Raw genomic sequence first — 24,005 nt, 5'->3', positions numbered from 1 at the left:
ATATATGTTATATGCTTATCTTTAACTTATGTCGATGTAGTAGATTTTGTGTGTGTCATTGTTTATTATTTATTATATAGAAATTGCTCTCAAGTGTCATAATGATTACTCAATATAACGTGCTCAATTTGAGACAGTTCAACTTTAGAATATGCATTTTCGTTCATATATTATGACCGTATATAGGAAAATGATTCAGGCAAATGCATACGGCGTCCGTCGACTATTGATGACGCAGTTATGTAACCCGTAATTGCGGGAAAACAAGCCCCCTTTCCCATACAGTGTTGTTGCGGGACGGAAGTATGACAATAATGTGACGGCAGTGCTTTGTTTTTTTTCTTTATTGGTAACGAATACTGTGATAAACCGCGACGAAAGGTGCTTTTAGCAATGGAGTACGGAAAGGAGCGGGTGGTGGCGTTAGTGGACATGGACTGTTTCTACGTGCAAGTGGAGCAGAGATTGAATGCAGCCCTGAAGAATACTCCCTGTGTGGTGGCTCAGTACAAGACCTGGAAAGGAGGAGGGTGAGTACCCTTCCTGGGTCCCATGAAGCCTAAAGTGTTGTCATTCAGAGACGTTCAGTGAAAAAAGATGCGCCTTTATCAAGGAAAGCCTTCACGTTCCCTGTTGGACATCACTGCTGTCAATCAAAGTTGGAACGCCAATCTCACGCATATCGTTTGTTTTAATAATACATTTCATTTGCAAGCGCCTTTCTAAAAACCCAAGTTCACGGCCCATGACACAAATAAAACAGAGGATGAGAGTGTAAACAGTTGAGTTTGGAGTCTGGATATGAAGATTTAAACTACAGCCAATCACACCTCACATTTACAGTAGGACTCAAATGTCTTTTCTTGTGTCAGCATCATAGCCGTGAGCTACGAGGCCAGGGCCCACGGGGTCACCAGGAACATGTGGGTGGATGACGCCAAGAAGCTGTGCCCGGATCTCCAGGTGGCCAGGGTGCGCGAGTCTCACGGCAAGGCGGACCTGACCCAGTGAGCGATGGATGCGTTGTGACGTATGATGCTGTGGAGGCCAAACCTAACGGCGTCCGTTGTGTCCAGCTACAGGGAGGCTAGCGTGGAGGTGATCCGGGTCATGTCTGGCTTTGCCGTGATTGAGCGGGCCAGTATCGACGAGGCCTACATGGACTTGACTGCGGCGGTCCAGCAGCGGATTAAGGAGATGGCAGACAAGCAAATAGAGGCTGATCTTCTGAGGACCACTTACATCGAGGGTTACCCCCCCAGTTTACCTCCAGGACAGGAAGCGGCTGTTTTGGATAAAGGTGTGTGCTCATCCTACCAAACTATTGATCCATGTGAGCAACATGGCTGAGCCCCTCTCGGTAAATATACGTACGTTCCTTCTGCAGAGCAGCAGAGATCCACGGGTGTCCATCAGTGGTTGGCGTCCTTGCCCGAGCACGGCTCTGCAGAGCTCCAGCTGACCGTGGGGGCCCTCATCGTGGAGGAAATGAGAGCTGCTGTGGAGCGAGACACGAGCTTCCGCTGCTCGGCTGGCATCTCCCACAACAAAGTACGAGACATGCTTCCACACGCCTGTTAGGAAAAGTACACATTTACACGCTAGGAAGTAGCTCATGAGGTCATTATTATTCATTAAAGATATTTCTTCACAAATAAAGTAGTTTCTTTAAAAATAAGAAGTAGCCATTTGTATTTGACTTCATTTTGTCATATTTGAATATTAAAAAGCTCATAAGATAGCATAAACATAACCACTAACGGTAGTCAGACATTGGAAGAAAGTCACTAGTGGAAAAGGCGTGTAGTCATGAAGTTACTCCCGAGTAGTACACTTGAATATACCATGATCAACTAGAAGATATTCATCTTGGAAGTATCGCATGTGACGTTTCCTTCCTGCAGGTGCTAGCTAAGCTAGCGTGCGGCTTGAACAAACCCAACCGCCAGACGATACTGCCGCTGGCTTCGGTGCCAGAGCTTTTCCGCACCCTGCCCATCGGCAAGATGTGAGTATCTTCACCCCAAATCTCACACCCTTGCTTCTTCTTCACGTGTCTCCTTGTGATGGACTCACTGAGGCAAGACGCAACCTGGGGGGGAAGCTGGGGGCGTCCATTACGGAAACGCTGCAAGCAGAGATGATGGGGGATCTGACCCGCTTCTCTCAGGCCCAACTGGGGCAGCACTTTGGAGAGAAAACGGGGTAAGAAAGACGTCGCGTGACCTCCGATGTTCTGACATTTTGATTTGTGAGGACGGAACGTTGCATTCGACAGCCAGTGGCTGTACGATCTTTGTCGGGGGGTGGAGTTTGAGGCGGTGAAACCGAGGCAGCTCCCCAAGTCCATTGGCTGCAGCAAGAACTTCCCTGGGAAAACATCGCTAGCCACCAAAGAGCAGGTACTCTCATCGCTCATCCTGGGGTTAGACCGTGCAGGCGTACCTAATCCTTTGGCCTAACGTCTGCCAAGGTCCGGCATTGGCTCCATCAGCTGGCCCTGGAGCTGGAGGAGCGGCTCACCAAGGACAGAGAAGCGGTGAGGGTTTTGTGACTAAACTGCAGAGAGTGCGGGGCGGGGCCTCAATGTTGTTATTAAACGTTGATCCTACCTCGCAGAACGGCAGAGTAGCCAAGTTGCTCACGGTGGGGGTCCGTCAGCTGGGCGACAAGAGACCCAGCTCCTTCTCCCGTTGCTGCGCTTTGGTTCGCTACGACGCCGCCAAGATCTCCGGCGACAGCTTCGCCATCATCAAGAGCCTCAACACGGCAGGAAACCAGCAGGCCGCGTGGTATGTACGTTACCTTAGATGACATGACATTATTAACACATGGCATGCATCATACATGCTTATTATTTCATACACAGACATCATACATCATCAAGATGTCATAAAAATAAGTGATTTAGATTTCAGATATTTCATATTTGGTTTAACTTTGGCACCTAAGATAAATGTCATTGAAATAAGTCCAGTGGGTATATTACATTATACTACATTGGCCACAAATGCCATGAATCAGTGGACAACTTATTACATTGCATATTTCATTGTTCACACACTACCCGCATTAAAAATCATTTCATGCATAAGTCATGAAACGCATCATGAAATCATCCTTTTTACATTTTGGACTACAGTTGACATGAATGGTCATATGTTATAAATGATTGGCATTTCAAGATGTATTCTATTCTTCATTTTGGAAATTATTTCAATGATTTGCCAGGACACCCCCCCTCACCCTGCTGCATCTCTCCGCCAGCAAGTTCAGTGACGCCCCTTCAGCAGCAGGGGGCGGTATCACCGGCTTCCTCAGCTCCGAGGTCTCATCCACTCAAAAGCCTTCCTGCAGCGTCCAGACCTCCACTCAATCCACTCAGTCCACTCAATCCACACACAAACAGCCCAGCACTATCCAGTCTTTCTTCCTGAAGAAGACCAGACGGGAGAAGGAAGGAGAGGGAGAGACTCCATCGACGGCCCCGTCCTCGTCCGCTCGCACGGCGTCTTCTCATCCTCGCTCTGACATTGCCTCTTTCTTCCACAAGAAACACACGGAGAGATGCTTGCAGGGGTCCAACACTGATGCCCAGCCAGAGGTTCCACAGCAGTCCTCGTGTGATGTTCCAGCAGAGGACAGCAGCAAGGACCTGCTGAAATGTCAACTATGCGGTCAGGAGGTGCCTGTGTGGGACATGCCCGAACACGACGACTATCACTTTGCCTTGGACTTGCACAACTCCTTCTCTTCTCCTTCATCCTCTCCAGCACAGTCCTCCCGGGGGAAAACACAACCCAGAGGCTCGGCAGGACCTCTTCCCAAAAGACAGCGCTCGCACGGTTCTACTGCTGGAACCCTGGATGCTTTTTTCCAAAGAAACTGACTGTTTCATGTACGAGTGCCCTTTTAAAATGCCAATAAAAAGTACTTCCTTTGTATCTCAGGTTTATTTTAATGTGGGGCCTTCTACTGTAATACCACAACATGCCGGCAGATGCTGCTATAACAAGCAAAAGCAAGCTATTTCTAACCAATCATGTCAAATCAGAGCCAAAATACCACACAGATGCACCGTGTTCGCATGTAAAAATCACTCAATGTATATTTGGAAAACGCCATTAGTAAGATAGTCCACCATAACGAGTTGAGGAAACGTTGAGAAACCACCTTTTCACCAGATGTGGCTCTCCTGGACTGGAGCCGAGCAAACACGCTGGAATTTATAGCGAGCAGCAAAACGACAATTTACACTGAAGTCTAAGTAAGTTCAAATATTGTTGGAAGTGGAAAATGTGAAATGTAGCCACCCAAAGAACGTCCGGCCATGCTCCATTGAGGTCTTGGAAGCGAGATTGCTAGCTAGCTAGCTTCTTTTACCCCGCCCCCCGGAACTCCCTCCAGGCCACGTGCTACTAATGTACTTGTACTTTCTAATACTAATACTTTCGGCACGACAGGCTCTCACGTCGATACTTCAGCCATTTGTGGTAACCATTCCCACCCACACCCGGATGTGCTGTTATTTTGAAGACCGGAAGTGTGTGTATTGCGGTGGCTTGACAGAAATGAGAGACGAGCTGCTCGAATAAACGTTTCCTGTATTCCTTCTCCTGCTTTTGTTCCCACTGGACTCGTAGAATATTAGAGGTAATCTTTACCTGCTCGGTTATACTTCTATGATACTTCTATGCTATGACACTATGATATGAAATACACCACAGTTATTGAGTTTGCGTAAAGTCTCAGTATCAGATCGCTATTGCCGATACCAGCCTGAATTGCTCGGTGTCTGATCACAAACGGAATTAGCGGTATCACTATCACGTGGTTGAAAGCCACCAATAGCTGAAGCCTAAAAGCAACCTACACACAAGAGGCATTTGGTTATCCATTTTTACATTGAAAAAGATCTTATGGTTGCATTAAATAAAAAGCGACACCTAGAGAGATAAAAGCTTGTAATTATTCCTATACTATACAACATAACACAATTGGATCTGTACATAAATACTTCAAACATGCTTATATGGGAATATGGGAGATGTGGGGGGTGGGGGGGCATAATGAAGCTATAAAAAGTTTTTAAAATCTATGAAACAAATCTCCTGAGATGCATGACAATCAAGTGAAATCAGATATACACGTCAATACTATATAAACTATATAATATAAAACAGGTAGAGAATATGTGCTTAAACAATACGAGAGTCAAGCTTGCGTGCAGTCATAATAATAATAATAATCATCATCATCATCATCATAATAAGGCCAAGCACCAGTCAGTTTGGTACAGAAGATAGTTTGAAAAAGTAGCACCAGCTTTAAGATTGTAGTTTTACTGCATGGTTGTGTTGGAAGGCACTTCCATTAGGCACTGTGTGTGTGTGTGTGTGTGTGTGTGTGTGTGTGTGTACGTGTGTGTGTGTGTGTGTGTATGTCATCAGTACATTGAAAAAGGAGCCTGCAGTGAAGTGAGTACCTGTCGGGTGTCCAACGCTACCAAGCTTGGCGTCGGCCTGGCGCACTAAAGGCTGAACATCATGGTGCCTGGTGGGTGGTGACGTGGTTGCAATGACGAGGTGTCGTGTTGAGGCACGCTGGGTGAACATATCAAGCTTCGTGCGGAAGAAAAGGTCAACGAGACGGCACAAAGTGGGTGGTGGTGTAAAGTCAAGTAAAGCCACTTTGTTGTGAAATGGGAGGCCTGAATACTCCTCCTTGCCTTGGTGTGTGTGTGTATGTGTGTGTGTGTGTATGTGTGTGTGTGTGCGTGTGTGTGAGAGAGTGTGCGTGTGCGTGAGCGTGCATACGAGGTGAGGACGTAAAAGCTTTGGAGTATCTTCAGGGCAGACGAAGTCCACACTGGCCTTTTGGTGGAAGCTGGTCCATAAAAAGGTGAGCTGGCGTCCACCCCCTTCATCTAGACGTCCTCATCCTGGCAGGGGTCTGGGTGGTACTGAGTGATGGACGCCAGCTTGGTGACGTGGCCGATCCCTTTGGTCACGCCCTCCCTGAAGAGCACCTTGGCCCCCACCTTCAGGTACTCTGGATGCTTGATGAACTTGAACTGAACCACGGCTTTCTCCCCCGTCCTCAGCTCCTCCTGTCAACCCGTGCTAGCGTTAGCATCACTTCTCAAAGGTGGCTACATGCGACGCAGGCTTCGCTGCGCGTCTTAAAATAAGGGCTGGGGCTCTGGATGTTGCTTCACTCGCAACATTGCCACTTTGATACTGTCTTAGTGTTATGGTGTTATACTCTATATAATAAATATATGTATGTATCTATAACCATACTGTCTTAGTGTTATGGTGTTATACTGTACATAATAAATATATGTATGTATCTATAACCATACTGTCTTAGTGTTATGGTGTTATATTGTATATAATAAATATATGTATGTATCTATAACCATACTGTCTTAGTGTTATGGTGTTATAGTGTATATAATAAATATATGTATGTATCTATAACCATACTGTCTTAGTGTTATGGTGTTATATTGTATATAATAAATATATGTATGTATCTATAACCATACTGTCTTAGTGTTATGGTGTTATACTGTATATAATAAATATATGTATGTATCTATAACCATACTGTCTTAGTGTTATGGTGTTATACTGTACATAATAAATATATGTATGTATCTATAACCATACTGTCTTAGTGTTATGGTGTTATACTGTACATAATAAATATATGTATGTATCTATAACCATACTGTCTTAGTGTTATGGTGTTATATTGTATATAATAAATATATGTATGTATCTATAACCATACTGTCTTAGTGTTATGGTGTTATAGTGTATATAATAAATAGCATCTATTATACATACTGTCTTAGTGTTATGGTGTTATATTGTATATAATAAATATATGTATGTATCTATAACCATACTGTCTTAGTGTTATGGTGTTATACTGTATATAATAAATAGCATCTATTCTCCATACTGTCTTAGTGTTATATGATAAATAGCATATAGCATATGATAAATAGCATCTATTCTCCATACTGTCTTAGTGTTATATGATAAATAGCATATAGCATATGATAAATAGCATCTATTATCCATACTGTCTTAGTGTTATATGATAAATAGCATATAGCATATGATAAATAGCATCTATTCTCCATACTGTCTTAGAGTTATATGATAAATAGCATATAGCATATGATAAATATCATCTACTACGGGCTTAAAAAGCTCACCGTGCCGTAGATTGCCTCCACGGTTGCCGTCTGCCTGACGTTTCTGATGTGCACGGTGACCTGGAAGCCCTTACGGAAGGTCTTGGAGTGGAAGAGCAGCACTATCTCCGCTTCGAATATCCAGCAGATGGTGGGATTCATCTCCGGACTCACCATCACCATTCCCTGCGAGAGGAAGTATTTTAGCTGCGCTGCGTCCAGCACGTTAAGACGAGCCACGAGCCGAGTCGCACCTTCCTGAGTAAGGTTCGGTCAAAGTGTCCGAGCGCCAGCGTGGCGGCCTGGCCAGCACGCAGCACCCTGCAAGCGGAGCGGTTCCTCTGGATGCTCCCCACGGTCAGCTTGTGGAAGCAGCCCGAGTCTGTGGGCCCGACGACCAGACAGTCTCCTTCACGGCAAATTCCACTGCGGGAGAAACACTTTTTTTAGATCGCATCCCCGCCAAGAGAATGAAGACCTGACACTGACACACTGACCTGTACAGAGTACCGCCCACCACAGTCCCCACCTCTGGTACGGTGTAGATCTCATCCACCTGCAACACATGGTCTGTCAAGCTCATGTCTTCACTGGCAGTCATCTTCTCTCATCTTCTCTCACCTGGAACTCAGTCAGCTGCTGCATGAGCTCCTCCTGCTCCTTGCTGTTGCTGAGAGGAGGGATGATGTTGAAGAAGACCTTGAGGAGGTCCAGGTTCTCCCCAGACACGCTGGACACGGTGAAGACGGGCGTAATGCTGCCAGGGAGAGCAGCAAAATATTTCATTTCTTTGAAGGAATATACTTCATGGATGTTTAGCGTATTCCATTCCTCCCACGTGGAACACGTCATCATACTTGGGCGACTGGGCGAACTGCTGCGCTGCCATCACGGCGTCGTCCGTGTTGCTGATGAGCATGGGCACCTTGTTGCAGCCCGGCTGCTTCAGAACCCGCTCCAGCTGGCGAACGGTGCGCTCCACGGTGCCCCGCGCACACAGGTCCACTTTGCTGATGACGATGAAGATGGGCACCTTCAGGGCCATGGCGAAGCCCAGGTGCTCCCACGTTGTGCCCACTAGGAAGATAAAAGTACACAAATGTAAAGTAAACCATTCACTGTGCAGCTGTGGACATGTTGGAGGGGTTGCCATTGAAGTTGTGGGTTGGAATCCCACTTCTGACACCATGAAGAGCTAGTTGGCAACGCAGTCTGATGGAGGAGGCAAACCAACACAGTCGGTGACCTCCAGCTACAACCAATGCCACAGTGGGATTTCAACCCATTCCTTCTTGCTGACCTGGAAGGATTCATGCCTTCCGGGTTTTCCTGGGTTTTGTTTTCATTCCCATAGCTGCATGTCAGGATGGCCGAGCGGTCTAAGGCGCTGCGTTCAGGTCGCAGTTCCCCTGGAGGCGTGGGTTCGAATCCCACTTCTGACAACCCTACTTTTAGTACTCAGTGCCATAAAAGGCCACAGCTGATGTGTCATTTACGAAGAAGTAGGTTGACCAGCCTGCAGCAGCCCAACAAATGAACATGTTCTGAGTGAAGCAAACAAACCAGTCAAACCAGCCACTTCATGCTGTTGACTTTGATGACCAATCATGTTTAAAAGTGCCGTGGTTCAGCATTCCTGCCTCTCCTTCAGGGCACCGTGGGTCCTAAGGTCATTCCATCCCAGATAGCTGCCACCTTCATGTGCTAGTAAAAGCTACATTTTTTATGCCGTGAAGCCATCATGTATTTCTACATGCGACGTAGATGTACCTCAACCAATATCTTCATGAGAATAACCTCTGCATTCACCTCAGAGGTCGAGCAGCCATGTCAACTTCCTGCTGGTTATGTAACGGGGGGGGGCATTCTTCACCCCATTTCAACCGTACTTCTGGAAGAGACTCCTTCCCAGACACAACACATACAGCCAATCAGCAAGCTGCAGTATGTCCATGACCTCCTACCTCCTATTCTTAGCAGGTTATGAAGCAATATGTTCAAATATTATGAGGACACCCCACTAGCCCCCCCACTGGCTGCAAAACATGATGATCCAGCAGATGAGCTGGTCTGCAGGTGTAAGGAACACCAGCATGGAAACAGAGCGGGTATTTTTAGATGGGGTCATTGGGGGCTCACAGTGTCTGATGGTTACGTAAGGTCAGATGTCAGCTTGGTAACATGCTAAGCTGCTGTTGCCAGTCAGCAAATGGAAGGTGGGAATCAAACAATATGGAATAGTGGGTCACACAAAGTCCACTGTCAGCTGCCAACATTCATCAATCATTTCATCCAGGGCCGTCTATCGGGAGCAGGGAACTGCACGATGATACGAGGCCCAATTCAGATATGGACCCTCCCACCACACATGGGACACAGTAGTCAGGATGGCCGAGCGGTCTAAGGCGCTGCGTTCAGGTCGCAGTCTCCCCTGGAGGCGTGGGTTCGAATCCCACTTCTGACAACAACCTTTTAGTTGAATCATCATCACAGACAAGTATTACCCATACTTCCATCGCCGGGTGTGGAGTACGGTGAAAAGAAAAGTTTACATTGTGCGCAAAAAATGATGTAACTATGGCCATGAAGTCAAAATGTTATGGAAGTAAATACATAATATTAGCAGAAGAAAACCTATGAAGATTATTTCAGAAAAAACTTCAGAAAAGGTTAGAATATAATGGAAATAAAGTTCCAAAAGAAGAACATTTACAAAGATTATTTGTTGTAGATTATTAAGTATATTATGGAACATTAAAAAAAACAGCAAAAATGTGGGAAACAAAGAGCAAAGTTGACACTAATACTGGTAACCTATTAATAATGGTAACCCATCTGACAAAGCTGAGATGTATTTTTTCTTGAAATATATGAAGAAATGATTCATTATAAAATCTCAAAGCGGCAAAGTTGCGTCCTTTCATTTTTCACGGCGTGGCTCTGAGGGGGAAAGCATCTGGCACTCACCGATGCCGGTGTTGGCGCTGACGACGAGCATGGCGAAGTCAGGGCAGTAGCTGGTGAGGCCAAAGATGGTGGTCTTTAGATATTTGTGGTGACCAGCCAGGTCCATGAACGTGATCATTTTTGAGGCGCTTTCACAGATCTCTTCTGCTGTTCGAGACTCGCTGTAGTTGACAACCTTAGGAGAGGCCACAGGAGACTTTGCTTCAAGGTCCACTGAGCGCTACGAGATGCTTCCGGTCTTTGTTGAACTCACCTCTCCTTTACGATTGAACCCCAGGATCTCAAAGCTGATGCTGGACGTGCGCCCGGACTGGATCTCATGGAGATGTCTGAAGAGGTTGAGTCTGGCTCTCCCCCGTCCATTATCCAGCTCGCCTTGCGTCAAAACACCCAGCAGGGTGGACTTGCCAGAGTCCACGTTACCGAGCACGGCAACTCGCAAGTCCAGAAACTGTGACGTTGAATTTAAGATTAAAATGACGGACAAATGTCAAAATCCTCCTTTTTGTGGGGCTGCCTTGCTAACCTGCTGGTCATCCGGCACCTTCCGAATTAAGACTTCAGCAATGGTGAGAGGCCGATCGCTGTCGTAGTCCACCTCTGAGTGTCTAAGGATGGTCATGTCAGCCCCGACTCTGCAAACCACAAACATCAGTGTTGCATTTCCTTTTGCTTTTCCTTGGATTGACGGAAACACGAGGGAAGCCTCTTACTTCTCCGCCATCTTATGGAGGGTGGTCAGCGATGCCTTCATGTCCTCCTCAGACAGTCCCACCAACATACCGTTATCCTCCACCCCAATCTGATAGACGGCTTCACCGCGACCCTCCTGGAGCCGCCATTTCATCTGCGTGACCAGGTGCTCGAAGCGGCTTTGCGTGGGGTCCACGAGCTTTAGCTAATTTGGAAAATAAATAATGGATCACACAAAATATCTGTCTGAATAAAAGACCTTTTTAATTAACAGGCCACTAGCCAAAGCTAATGCTACATATTGGAGCTGCTGCCGTCCGTTTTGGAGGCTAGGTGTAGCCTTCCTTTTTATGTTGCTATGTGAAATCAATGCACCCAGGAAGGAAGTTATACTACAATACTCAAAGTATGACATCAATGTACCTGTTAATACATGCTCACAGCATGGATAGAAAACCATGACATGCATTCATTACCGGCCTCTTTTTACCTGTTTTTATATCTTTAGAACACACACAAAACATTCATGCAGTGCATTTTCCCTTAATAGCATACCATGAGATGCCATGAACCCACGCGACCTTGACATGCTGATGAAATAAACTACTCCAAGGTGGTGTAGGTGCTTACCTTGTACTCGATGTTACCCTCTTCAGCCTGTAGAAGAAGATGGAAGACAAAGAGTCAAAAACAACAACAAATACACAAAACAAAGACACGGCAACAGGTACGAAGGTAGATGAGCCGGGTACTAAATCAGCAAATACAGATGTACACATATACAGAAGATCACACATTTGAACTACTCTGTATTAACTGTAATAAGCTACTGGCATACTTTCACTTTATTGAAATATGAATTACTTAAAGGATGCAATTGCTATTATGCTTTTTCCACTTTTCTGACCTATAAATGTAGTTCAAATGTTGTATTCTGGTGTTAAATCATGCCAAGGATTCAGCTCATGAGGATTGCGTATTTGAAAGCGAGCCCTGAAACAAATTTGGGATGGCTCTGAACGCCACCTTTCATTGGGGTTTTTGGAACACTGCTTTATTTTATGGTACAATTTTTTATGGTACAAGCCAAGTGGACTAATCACAGCAGAGCGGGCGTGCCTGGAGGCGGGATGAATTAAAACCGACCGGGGAAGTCCAAGCAATTCCATCTGGAATAGGTTCAGATTCTGGAAGATCTAGAAAGCTTTCTCGGGTGTGGTGTGTAGCTGCTCCATACAAAGCGCTGAAAATGAGCATAATAGTTCCTCTTTAACTAGGTTTTGGTGTAACTAGAAGATATTTGAGCAACATTATTTGGGCACTAAAAGGACACGCCCCCTTTTATATATTTACAAACACAGCTGTTGTTGCTATCTAGCAAGTCACACCTTTAAATTTAGAGCTGTAAAGCTGTAGACACTTAAAAAGGCACCCTAGCTGTATGTTGCATAACTATACGCTTCTTGTGTCACTTTTCTCAACTTTACTTTGGCAACAAGCTACGTGTTGTTGATTGTGGATCGCTATTGTTTGGTTAGCTAACAAAGAAAGCGGGATACATGATGCTATTCTGAGGCTAACACTTTTCACTTAGTAATACACGATTTGTAAGACCATACTTCGCTTTTGACTTCCTTTATTTCATTTGTACGGACGCTTTTGGTTGTAACTAGCATTTTTATCCCATTCTTGCAGGTGCTAGGAGTATTATTTGGTAAGCTTACCTCTGGAGGTAGGAAGGGGGTGTTATTGCTCGGTTTGGAGCTTGGTTTAAAGTGTCGACCACTCGATTTCTTCTTGTTCTTCGCAGATGCTCTTCTGGGGATAAATTCGCAACCATTCCCGGACTTTACGTCACTTGAAGATCCACAATCATGTCCATTTTCTGAGGCAAAAAAGCCTGAAACCAGCGCATCCATAAGCTACTTGAGTGGTCCCGAGACGGTGGAAGGATGCGTTCAGGGACCGGGGTAAATAAAGTTTCTCGCTCGATTAAGTATATAGCTCAATGTAGTTGTGCCGGTGTTTGTGTTAGTCAGCCCCCCCGACCCCTTCCTAATATAAACACACCCTCCGAAGTCTCCAAAATAACAATAACAGCGGTCCTGGAGACGCTGGCTTTGAGTTTTCGGGGGTTACACGTCACACGGTGAAACGTCAGCATATGCGAATGGTTATAAGTACCGGGGCAGCCCAAAGAAGCGGTTGCCGTGTTGCAAGCTGTAAGCACCGCCCGACTACGCTACTCGTGTGAAAACATCGTGCGCGCACGGTGCTTTGCAGGGCTTTGCGTCAGCCGACGAGGAAGTGAATGTTTGACACCAAGACTGACGAAAGTTGGCATTCAACTATGAAACCATATCGGCGCACTTTTGGAATGTTGTTATATTTCATAACTAAATTTCTTACTAACAAGGTTTCCTTTTTTAGCTTTGCTTCAAGTATCTGAGTATATTGCAATAATATACCAAACAAACAAATACAGTTTTCCCCTTTTTTCCGATTACATCATCCATTCAATGGATACGTCAAATAATAGTTTATTATATACGGTGTAATGTGATTTTATTACACTACAGTGTTGACTGAGTGTTTATTCATAGACGACATGGCGGAAATTAATAAAATGCAAAATCCACCCATCATATTGATTTTTATATGAAAAATGTAATGTGGTTAAAAAGAGCAGTGAGCTGCAGAGGTCCAAAGTATGAGGTATACGGTGCCTGTCAATCAAATCTACGGATATGCATCATTCTTCTCAGAGGAAGAACCCAAGTCCCTCCTCTTGGGCCCAACGCCCTCCAGAGCGTGACCTTTTGGCGACTCCACTGATTGGCCGGCCTGCCTGTGATGTGGGGGCACCACCCATCTGTTTCCCCTCGGCAAGAGACACGCTTTCGCTCCCAAACTCTCCAAAGTTCTCCTTGTTGGACATTGTTTGGTAAAAATGAGGCACCCACTGGTGATCGTGCTTTGCGTGGGGACGCTGTTCTCCACGCCGGAGGCCGCGCCGATGGAGAAACTAGCAGATAAGAAGACGTGCGGCGATGAAGAATGCTCATGTAAGTGGAACAAGGAGCCGTTCCAAGAGATCAGCATTCTGAAGGCACCTTGTGGGGTTTTTCTTCCAGATGTTCTCTCCATGGCCACGGCTTTGGAGGACTTCATAGCTCCAGACTGCAGATTCATCAACATCAAGAAGGAGCAGAAGGTGTACGTGTATTCTAAGCTCCTACCAGAGGAGGGCGCTGGAGTCTTCTGGTCTGGCAGTGTAGGTCCAGAACATCAGCAGGACAGAGACCGCATTGTGTGAGCTTCAGGGCTGTGTTGCTGTGGTAGGTGTACAGCGAGCGCTACGTGGACCGGATGGGCATCATCGGGTACTTCCCTGCCACCCTGGTGAAGGAGACGCTGAGGTTCAGAGACGACACGGTTGAGCTTCCAACAACAGTCAGTATGGACGGGCCTTGGATGCGGAGTTCCGAGTCCAACATATCCAACGCTTACCTTCATGCCTTTGTTTGCCACCGCAGAACTTGGATTTCTCCTGCGCTTAAGTTGGACGTGGTGGGGCACACCCTGGACCGGGGGCCAGCCGAGGACCAGTATTGACCCTTTAGTTTCTTCAAAAACACATTCAGTGCTGATATGACTATTTCTTAGATTCCAATGTTTACCATATGACAAATGGTCCCCGGGCCGCACTTTGGACACCCCTGATGTGGATGAGATGATGGATAGAACAGCCTTGTCAGTCTCCTGTGGCGATGGCCACAATAGATGGCCTGGGGGCCACGCCCGCCTCCCCGCAGTTTGTCATCTGACCCCCCCCCACCCAAAAACCCTAGACCAGTCTCAAATGTCGGAGCGACCAAGACTCATCGATTTCTGATGTTTTGCCTCAAGGTGACAACGCCAACTCTTTAAACTCGTTTATCCAATTAGCTCGCTCACACATCGCCCCCCCCCCCCGCATCGCCCCCCCCCTCGCTGGGATCAATATGCCTGATGACATTTCCACCAAAACGTCATTAGTCAAGCTAATATGCTCTTTTTCCATCACAAGCAAAGCGGCACACAATCAAGCACACAGATAGCTGGCGCTTCAGGCGGTCGCCATGGTGACAGTCCAAGATGGAGGCGCGTGCGTGCGTCAAGGAGCAGCTGCCAAAAGCAGACGCATGACGCAAAAGTACACCGCATGCTTTTGACCAGTTTTTCCGAGGCACCCTGCCGAGCTGCTGATGGCGACTCACGGGAAACGGCCCCAGCTGTCTGACGCCTGTCAATCATCACCAGAAAAACATGTACTACGCTACTATTTGTAGTATTGCAATATAGGCCACTTTACTAATAGTAGAGTATTTCAATATCTAGGCCACTTTTACTTTGCCCTCCACATTTGAAACAACAAATATTGCAATAAAAAAACACAAGAAAAAATGTCTCTCGTATGAAGCTGTGGCTAAATTCAGGGGGGGGGGGGGGGGGGGGGGGGGGGGTGCACTCGTGTTGACCCTTTTTGACCTTTGTCGTTTGTGCTCACTTTGTGCTCACGTTAGGAACGTGGAGGTTCATCAAGGCAGGTCTGAGGTTCCAAAACTATGTTGACCATTACCGCCACCTGCTGACCACAATACTGCATATGACTAGTATTTATGTTCTGAGTAATACAGTAGCAGACCGTACTCTCCCAAGTCTCCCACCACACACCACATAGCGAGGGAGTCATCATCACATTCACTGATGGGAATGTTCTAACTGGGAGACACAGGGAAGCTCATTGGTCCTCTTCCCCGTGTCTGGGCCTTCGGTGGGGCCTTCAGGTATCCTGTGTAGCTAGCAGGTAGTATCCTGTGTAGCTAGCATGTAGTATCCTGTGTAGCTAGCATGTAGTATCCTGTGTAGCTAGCATGTAGTATCCCGTGTAGCTAGCAGGTAGTATCCTGTGTAGCTAGTAGGTGGTATCCTGTGTAGCTAGCATGTAGTATCCTGTGTAGCTAGCATGTAGTATCCTGTGTAGCTAGCATGTAGTATCCTGTGTAACTAGCCTGTGTAGCTAGCATGTAGTATCCTGTGTAGCTAGCATGTAGTATCCTGTGTAGCTAGGATGTAGTAGCCTGTGTAGCTAGCCTGTGTAGCTAGCATGTAGTATCCTGTGTAGCTAGCATGTAGTATCCTGTGTAGCTAGCATGTAGTATCCTGTGTAGCTAGCATGTAGTATCCTGTGTAGCTAGCATGTAGTATCCTGTGTAGCTAGGCTAAGACTTTAGTAGAAAGCTTTGTTAAGCGTAATGGCGCCAGCATCGATCGTGGGGGGTATCCTGGCCGAGCGTCGGGGCGGAATGAGCAATGAGATCCTGGTTGAGGATCTCTGAATGCATTTGAGCTCCTTTATTGACCCTCCTGGAATAACCGGAGCGAGGTTTATTGACCCACGGCCTGTTTGACTGTGGAGTGATTGCTGGCTGATGCTGGCTGTGTGCTGACCCCCCCGATGCCGGCTGGGAGTGAATGTCGGGCGTCTGGCTCAGCTGCTCTACTGTAGCTACTGTAACCTTTCTTCACACTCTGGGCGTGCCGTAATCCCCCCCCCCCCCAGGCTGGATCAGGTAACCCAGCTCTCACATTGGTGCTAAGACGCTCTTGGAAGCACATGATTTGTATCCGCTGTGGGGGCGGATATTATGGGAGTCAAACGCTATTTGTGTATGTTTTCTTCTATTCTTACTATAATAATTCATATTGTACATAAATAAGCTCCTCCAAGAATTCATGTTGGTGTTCATGTTCCAAGAATAAAGTGGTAGTTTATTATCGACTATTTGTGGTTGCTAGCATAGCATCTTGGATATTTTGGGACTGAAGGCTGTGAGCATGGCGCTATGGCGCTATGGCGCTATGGCGCTATGGCGCTATGGCGCTATGGCGCTATGGCGCTATGTCGCTATGGCGCTATGGCGCTATGGCGCTATGGCGCTATGTCACCATGTCACCAGCCTGATCCATGCCAAATGCCGCCTGTTTGCTTTCTTAATGGAGCGCGTTGTTGGCGTGCAGCGAGGGGAGGGGGGGGGTGGTGGGGGGGGGCTTGCTAGCGTCTCCATTAGCGCTAATGGAAAGAACACACCACTCTTCCTCCTCGTCCCCGTCAGGGTCGCCTTTCTCGTCACGCCCAGCCCGAGCGCCAACATGGACATGAGTGAGGCTGGTCACCGTGATGACATCAAGGGTCAAAGGTCAGGTTGGTGTCAGCGCCCTGGCAGGAAGGGCCACGTTTTCATCTCGTTCTCCAGGGTGGACGGCGGAGGAGACCATGCATCCAACATCAAAGCGGGGTCACTTCGATCATGATGATCATCATCCAGTCCATCCATCCATCCATCATCCATCCATCCATCCATCCTCCATCCATCCATCCATCCATCATCCATCCATCCATCCATCCATCCATCCATCCTCCATCCATCCATCCATCCTCCATCCATTCTTCCATCTATCCATCCTCCATCCATCCATCCACCCACCCATCCATCCTTCATTCATCCATCCATCCATGCTCCATCCATCATCCACCCATCCATCATCCATCCATCCATCCTTCCATCCATCCATCCATCCTCCATCCATCCATCCATCCATCCATCCATCCATCCTCCATCCATCCATCCATCCATCCATCCATCCATCCATCATCCATCCATCCATCCATCCTTCCATCCATCCATCCATCCATCCTCCATCTATCTTCCATCCTTTCTTCCATCTATCCATCCTCCATCCATACATCCATCCATCCATCATCCACCCATCCATCCATCATCCACCCATCCATCCTCCATCCATCCATCCATCCATCCATCCATCCATCCATCCTCCATCCATTCTTCCATCTATCCATCCTCCATCCATCCATCCACCCATCATCCACCCATCCATCCTCCATCCATCCATCCATCCATCCTCCATTCATCCATCCATCCATCCTCCATCCTCCATCCTCCATCCATCCATCCATCCATCATTCACCCATCCATCCATCATCCATCCATCCATCCATCGTCCATCCATCCATTCTTCCATCTATCCATCCTCCATCCATCCATCCATCATCCACCCATCCATCCTCCATCCATCCATCCTCCATTCATCCATCCATCCTCCATCCTCCATCCATCCATCCATCATCCATCCATCATCCACCCATCCATCCATCCATCCATCCTCCATCCATCCATCCATCCATCCATCCATCCATCCTCCATCCATCCATCCATCCATCCATCCATCCATCCTCCATCCATCCATCCATCCATCCATTCATCCATCCATCCATCCATCCTCCATCCATCCTCCATCCATCCATCCATCCTCCATCCATCCATCCATCCATCCATCCATCCATCCATCCATCCATCCATCCATCCATCCATCCTCCATCCATCCATCCATCCTCCATCCATCCATCCATCCATCCATCCATCCATCCATCCATCCATCATCCTCCCCCTGTAAGGAGGCTTCTTTTCCATGTTTTCAGTTTCCTGTGGTTTCTGGTTGGTCCAAGCTACAGAAATCATGTATTGACTGCAGAGTGGCAGTGGGGTGTGTGGGAGGAACCCTGTGGGGGGGGGGGGGGGGGGTGATTAGTAAACATCAGCATCCACTTATAGACGACACTTCAACTTCCCCTCAACTGGTTCATGCTGTTTTGGAATATTATGTAAGCATGACAGCGTTGTTAAGTATTTATGCACGTGCACGTACGTGCATCTCCATCACGTCCTGGTAGAAGGACATCCGTCAGGCCTCAACGCTGCGGCGTGAAGACATGGAGGACTTCCACAGGTACTCCAACATGCAACACGCGTGACATCACAGGCCACGCCACTCATCCATTGGCTGCAACCCGACTTTCGTACTTCATCCTCCTCTTCCTCATCCTCCATACAGGAACACTGACAGCCTTTATACTCTTCCATAAGTACAATATACATCATACGATATAAGATATACACGTGGAATAAGAAGACAAAGGCAAAGACTTTGGCTCTTCAAATACTTGTTATGGTTATGAGTTTGTAATATAAGATAGAAATATATACAATATATACAATATAGTCCAACAACACAACCAAATACAGGTGCACTGACAATAAGCACAGGTAAGGGAACAGCTACGGATATGATACCAATATGATACCAGGTATGGCTATGATACCAATATGATACCAGGTATGGATATGATACCAATATGATACCAGGTATGGATATGATACCAATATGATACCAGGTATGGATTTGATACCAATATGATACCAGGTATGGATATAATACCAATATGATACCAGGTATGGATTTGATACCAATATGATACCAGGTGTGGATATGATACCAATATGATACCAGGTATGGCTATGATACCAATATGATACCAGGTATGGATATGATACCAATATGATACCAGGTATGGATATGATACCAATATGATACCAGGTATGGAGATGATACCAATATGATACCAGGTATGGATATGATACCAATATGATACCAGGTATGGAGATGATACCAATATGATACCAGGTATGGAGATGATACTAATATGATACCAGTTATGGATATGATACCAATATGATACCAGTTATGGATATGGTACCAATATGATACCAGGTATGGATATGGTACCAATATGATACCAGGTATGGATATGATACCAATATGATACCAGGTATGGATATGATACCAATATGATACCAGTTATGGATATGATACCAATTTCATACCAGGTATGGATATGATACCAATATGATACCAGGTATGGATATGATACCAATATGATACCAGTTATGGATATGATACCAATATGATACCAGGTATGGATATGATACCAATATGATACCAGTTATGGATATGATACCAATTTCATACCAGGTATGGATATGATACCAATATGATACCAGGTATGGATATGATACCAATATGATACCAGTTATGGATATGATACCAGGTATGGATATGATACCAGGTATGGATATTATACCAATATGATACCAGTTATGGATATGATACCAATATGATACCAGGTATGGATATGATACCAATATGATACCAATATAATCCCAATACTCCCCTCCTAATATTGCATATGCACCCCCACTACAGGCAGGCAGATAGAGGTGAAGGTTAGAGGATCTCTCCAAGGTGCTGAAAAGTGAAGAGGCCCCAACAGGACACACCCGCCTGAGCCCATTGGACCACAGCAGTCACGCACCCCCCAGCAAAATGAATTACACACGTGGAGGAGGGGTAGGAAGGGGAGGAGGTGGGGGAGGAGCCAGAGCTGAGGATGCACGTCCCCCCCAACACACACACACGCACACGCACACACGCGCACACTCGACCCGCAGCAGGAGAGGAAACAACCAACTTGCCGGGGTCTCATCCTAGAGATGCGCGCGCAAAACCTCTGATTCCTCCTCCTCCTCCTCCTCCTCCTCCTCCTCCCCCCCATCATCCCTCACCTCACCGGGAACATCCAAACAGCCTACGACGGGCAGGGAGGCAAGACGGGAGGCAGGAAGGAAGGAAGGAAGGAAGGAAGGCACGAAGGACATACAGAGGATTGACACAAGCCGGTCACGATGCGCGGATCTCCCCGCCACGGGACCCGCGTGGGACTGATGGTGCTGCTGAACGCGCTGCTGCTGCTGCTGGCGTCGCGGGCTGCGGAGAGACAGGAGTCCACGGACCATGTTGTGGTCCAGTTCCACGACGAGGCGCCGGAGGAGGACGCGCGCCAACTTGCAGCACAACACGGGTACCAGAGTGCACGCAAGGTAGGACCTCCTCTACCTCCTCTATCTCCTCTACCTCATCCACCTCCTCTACCTCCTCTACCTCCTCCACTGCAAACATGGCAACCTTTGGGGGGACAAAGGCCTCCTGAGCTTTTTCTTTTCATAGCACTTCTGCTTCATGTGGTGACGTCACAGCCACTATCGGCCAGACTGGCTTCCTTTTTGCTCTATGGAAAAATATATAATAATAATATATATAATAACTATCTATCTATCTATCTATCTATCTATCTATCTATCTATCTATCTATCTATCTATCTATCTATCTATCTATCTATCTATCTATCTATCTATCTATCTATCTATCTATCTATCTATCTATCTATACAAAGCTATATCACTGAGATGTTTTCTTGACAATAAAGTAATATGCAGTATAAGTATGAGTTTTTAGAAATAAAAGACATGCTAGCATCTATTGACATGAAATAAAAGAGGTGTGTTCTTATTTCCTATATGTTTGATTGAGTATAATACTGTATGTATGATACTGTATCCAGCCACATAAAAACATAACAATGTGTGAACACAGCATATCACAGAAACCATCACAGAAATCAACTGGAATCTTGACAATAAAGCAAAATCAATTTGTATTTTTCTATATTGTATATTCATTGATCATTGATAAGAAATATAAAGTATAATACTGTCTATTGAGACACATTCATTTTATAAAAGCCATGGAGAGAGCCATGGCTCATTAATAACTAAGTCCATGTGTTTTTATTCATATTGGTTTATGTTTAAATGTTTTTATTAGTATTTCTTTATGTTTAAATGTTTTTATTTGTATTGGTTTATGTTTAAATGTTTTTATTAGTATTGGTTTATGTTGAAATGTTTTTATTAGTATTGGTTTATGTTGAAATGTTTTTATTAGTATTGGTTTATGTTGAAATGTTTTTATTAGTATTGGTTTATGTTGAAATGTTTTTATTAGTATTGGTTTATGTTTAAATGTTTTTATTTGTATTGGTTTATGTTTAAATGTTTTTATTAGTATTGGTTTATGTTTAAATGTTTTTATTAGTATTGGTTTATGTTTGAATGTTTTTATTAGTATTGGTTTATGTTTAAATGTTTTATTAGTATTTCTTTACATTGAAATGCCAATATCTATATTTAGAAAAGAAAGACAAGGATATATAATAATCCAAAATCAAATAATATATTTGGTAAAATGTGAATGAATTGAAGAGTCGTGAGACACACACACACACACACACACACACACACTCATCCTTGCATGACAGCCCCCCCCCCCCCCCATGAAATGTCATAAAGGGATGAAACGCTAACAAGGCATTTATGCTAGAAGTGTCACATCATGATTGCCCTTCTTTGGCAGTGTGAGGGCCTGTCAAAATAGATTGTTGGGGTGGGGGGGCACGGGGGGGGGGGGGGGGGGGGGGGGGGGGTTGTGTAGGCAGTGAGGCGTGTACGACGCCAGCCTGCTCCGACTCGGCATCCTTTCTTCCCATGAGCGCTAAAGAAGGCGTCATTCTGTACTTGATGATATTTCTGATGCAGCGTCTGATTGCTGGTTCATTTTCTTGTACAGTAGAACACCCCCCCCCCCCCACAACCCCCACCCCTCCCTCACGGGTTATGTAATGGGCGGCTATATTTGTCCTGATGGGATATGCGCCATTAAACAACGGCGGCGTTGTTTGAACTCGCTTCCATTGTTGCTTAATTAACAAGACGAGGGGCAGGAAGTGGATGCAAACACGCAGGGAAGTCACACGTTGCGTTGCCAGGCCTTCTGGTGGTTGTTGACAAACAACAGCAGCATGAAAGGGGGGCCTGACCCCCCCCCCCCCGCAGGCTGCTCAAGCGTAAGGGGGCGTTTAATCCCAGCATGGCGCCCCAGGGGGAAAAAGACGATGCATCTGATTTCCCTGCTGGTCCTGACGTACCAGGCTGGACCGGCACGCTGGACCGGCACGCTGGACCGGCACGCTGGACCGGCACGCTGGACCGGCACGCTGGACCGGCACGCTGGACCGGCACGCTGGCCCCCCTCCCCACCTGGGAGCCGGTGCCCTTGTGGCGACCTTCCACCATCAAAGACACGCTGATCGGCGCACCTGCCTAACTCTCTCTGTTCTCCTCCTAGGTTGCCTTCGGAAAGGGGCTCTACCACTTCTACCCCCAAGACGCTTCCAGGAGGCGGAGCAAACGTGGCGCCGCCAGCAGACAGCGGCTCCAAAACGACGGCAGGGTAACCACGAAACTTCCATGACATAGCATGCTAGCGCTTTAGAAACACACGTCAGCCACTTGGTACAAACCACAGAAAAGGAAGACCTGAAGACCTGAAGAATCTGCTTCGTTCTTGGACGCCCCGTCCCGGTTTTCATAAGTTTGGTTTTTGGTTATGGTTCAGCCAAACCACTCGGACTCTGTGATGGGTCCTGGTCCTGTTAGAGGCGGGTGGCATGCTGCCTCGTGGGCACGAGGCCTGTCCGAACTTGACGGTCCACATGAGATCGCTCCCTAGTGTAAAATCTGGATCGGATCCAGATTAAACTTGATGGGAAATGCCAGTCTCTGATTCTGGATTGAACAGTAAACCTTGTTGAAATCAGTTGAACCTGTTCAACTGCTCCCTGGATCGGATCCAGATTAAACCTGATGCAAAATGGCAGCTTCTGGTCCGGCATATAAAACGGTACATCTTGTTGAAATCAGGCATAGTTCCAGTTTTCATCCAGATTGCTCCCAAATGTAAAACCTGGGTCAGATTCAGAGTCAAGTTGATTTGTAGCGGCTGCCCTGGAAGCACATTGGCTCCTCCCTTGGCCCCATGGAGGATGATTTACAGGGCTCCTCCCCCTCCATACTGGCAGTACTCCGATACTAGTAGTAACGCCATGGTATTCCTGATAGTACTCTCATACTAGTAGTCATGGATGATGGACGATCATCCAGGCCTGGAGGAGAAGATCTGTTGTCGTGGACGGAAGAAGGATGTGGCGGACACGAGGAAGGTTTTGCGTGGTCCCTCTTGCTACGTGTTTTCCTGGTCTTAGATTTGATCCAAGTGGTCGTCTGGGAATCATCCGCTGTCGTTTTAAAGACGACGTGTGGAAATGTTTTATTTTGATGCTATTTTCTTCTCGCCACCAATTTCCAGCTGTTTGCGTGGAGCTTTATGAGGAGATAAGTGCTAGTTAGCAAACAGCGGGTGCAGAAGCGACGCCGCGTTGGCTTCATAAATGCCAATCATGTGATTTGCGTCGGGAAACAGCCGTGTTGGCGAAGACGG

The 24,005-nt window shown here is 46.4% G+C and overlaps 4 protein-coding genes, 1 long non-coding RNA gene and 2 other non-coding genes across 7 annotated transcripts in view; 5 read left to right on the top strand and 2 right to left on the bottom strand.

The window, feature by feature from the left end:
* The first annotated feature begins 250 nt into the window (after positions 1-250).
* Positions 251-3,942, top strand: LOC131107928 (DNA polymerase eta-like). The gene is made up of 10 exons (XM_058058453.1): positions 251-530; positions 873-1,007; positions 1,077-1,300; positions 1,388-1,551; positions 1,905-2,008; positions 2,086-2,205; positions 2,279-2,402; positions 2,474-2,539; positions 2,620-2,792; positions 3,232-3,942. The coding sequence occupies exons 1-10, from the start codon at positions 394-396 to the stop codon at positions 3,887-3,889; spliced, it is 1,905 nt and encodes a 634-aa protein (XP_057914436.1). The 5' UTR covers positions 251-393; the 3' UTR covers positions 3,890-3,942.
* On the bottom strand, positions 1,581-4,447 carry LOC131107929 (uncharacterized). The gene is made up of 3 exons (XR_009120365.1): positions 4,314-4,447; positions 2,613-2,805; positions 1,581-2,506 (listed from the first exon to the last, which is right to left on the bottom strand). It is a non-coding gene; the product is annotated as an uncharacterized LOC131107929 (long non-coding RNA).
* A 512-nt stretch (positions 4,448-4,959) lies between these two features.
* Positions 4,960-13,006, bottom strand: LOC131107917 (GTP-binding protein 2-like). The gene is made up of 12 exons (XM_058058394.1): positions 12,595-13,006; positions 11,501-11,527; positions 10,891-11,075; positions 10,704-10,812; positions 10,431-10,628; positions 10,178-10,352; positions 8,068-8,287; positions 7,832-7,967; positions 7,708-7,766; positions 7,465-7,636; positions 7,232-7,396; positions 4,960-6,109 (listed from the first exon to the last, which is right to left on the bottom strand). The coding sequence occupies exons 1-12, from the start codon at positions 12,787-12,789 to the stop codon at positions 5,927-5,929; spliced, it is 1,824 nt and encodes a 607-aa protein (XP_057914377.1). The 5' UTR covers positions 12,790-13,006; the 3' UTR covers positions 4,960-5,926.
* On the top strand, positions 8,571-8,652 carry trnal-cag (transfer RNA leucine (anticodon CAG)). Its single transcript has one exon. It is a non-coding gene; the product is annotated as a tRNA-Leu (tRNA).
* trnal-cag (transfer RNA leucine (anticodon CAG)) lies at positions 9,592-9,674 on the top strand. Its single transcript has one exon. It is a non-coding gene; the product is annotated as a tRNA-Leu (tRNA).
* A 702-nt stretch (positions 13,007-13,708) lies between the features above and the next one.
* On the top strand, positions 13,709-15,303 carry LOC131108063 (otoraplin-like). Its single transcript, XM_058058813.1, has 4 exons — positions 13,709-13,935; positions 14,005-14,144; positions 14,213-14,323; positions 14,407-15,303. The coding sequence occupies exons 1-4, from the start codon at positions 13,821-13,823 to the stop codon at positions 14,428-14,430; spliced, it is 390 nt and encodes a 129-aa protein (XP_057914796.1). The 5' UTR covers positions 13,709-13,820; the 3' UTR covers positions 14,431-15,303.
* Positions 15,304-20,271: 4,968 nt separating this feature from the next.
* Positions 20,272-24,005, top strand: part of LOC131108057 (neuroendocrine convertase 2-like) — a 20,319-nt gene continuing 16,585 nt past the window's right edge. Inside the window, exons 1-2 of the mRNA XM_058058798.1 lie at positions 20,272-20,709; positions 22,854-22,958. Coding sequence (XP_057914781.1) covers positions 20,515-20,709; positions 22,854-22,958 — 300 coding nt within the window. The 5' untranslated portion in view covers positions 20,272-20,514. The remainder of the gene's footprint in view (positions 20,710-22,853; positions 22,959-24,005) is intronic.

This window comes from Doryrhamphus excisus, chromosome 20 (assembly GCF_030265055.1).
Source record: "Doryrhamphus excisus isolate RoL2022-K1 chromosome 20, RoL_Dexc_1.0, whole genome shotgun sequence".
Lineage (NCBI taxonomy): Eukaryota > Metazoa > Chordata > Actinopteri > Syngnathiformes > Syngnathidae > Doryrhamphus > Doryrhamphus excisus.
This window is presented reverse-complemented; position numbering and strand designations above follow the sequence as displayed.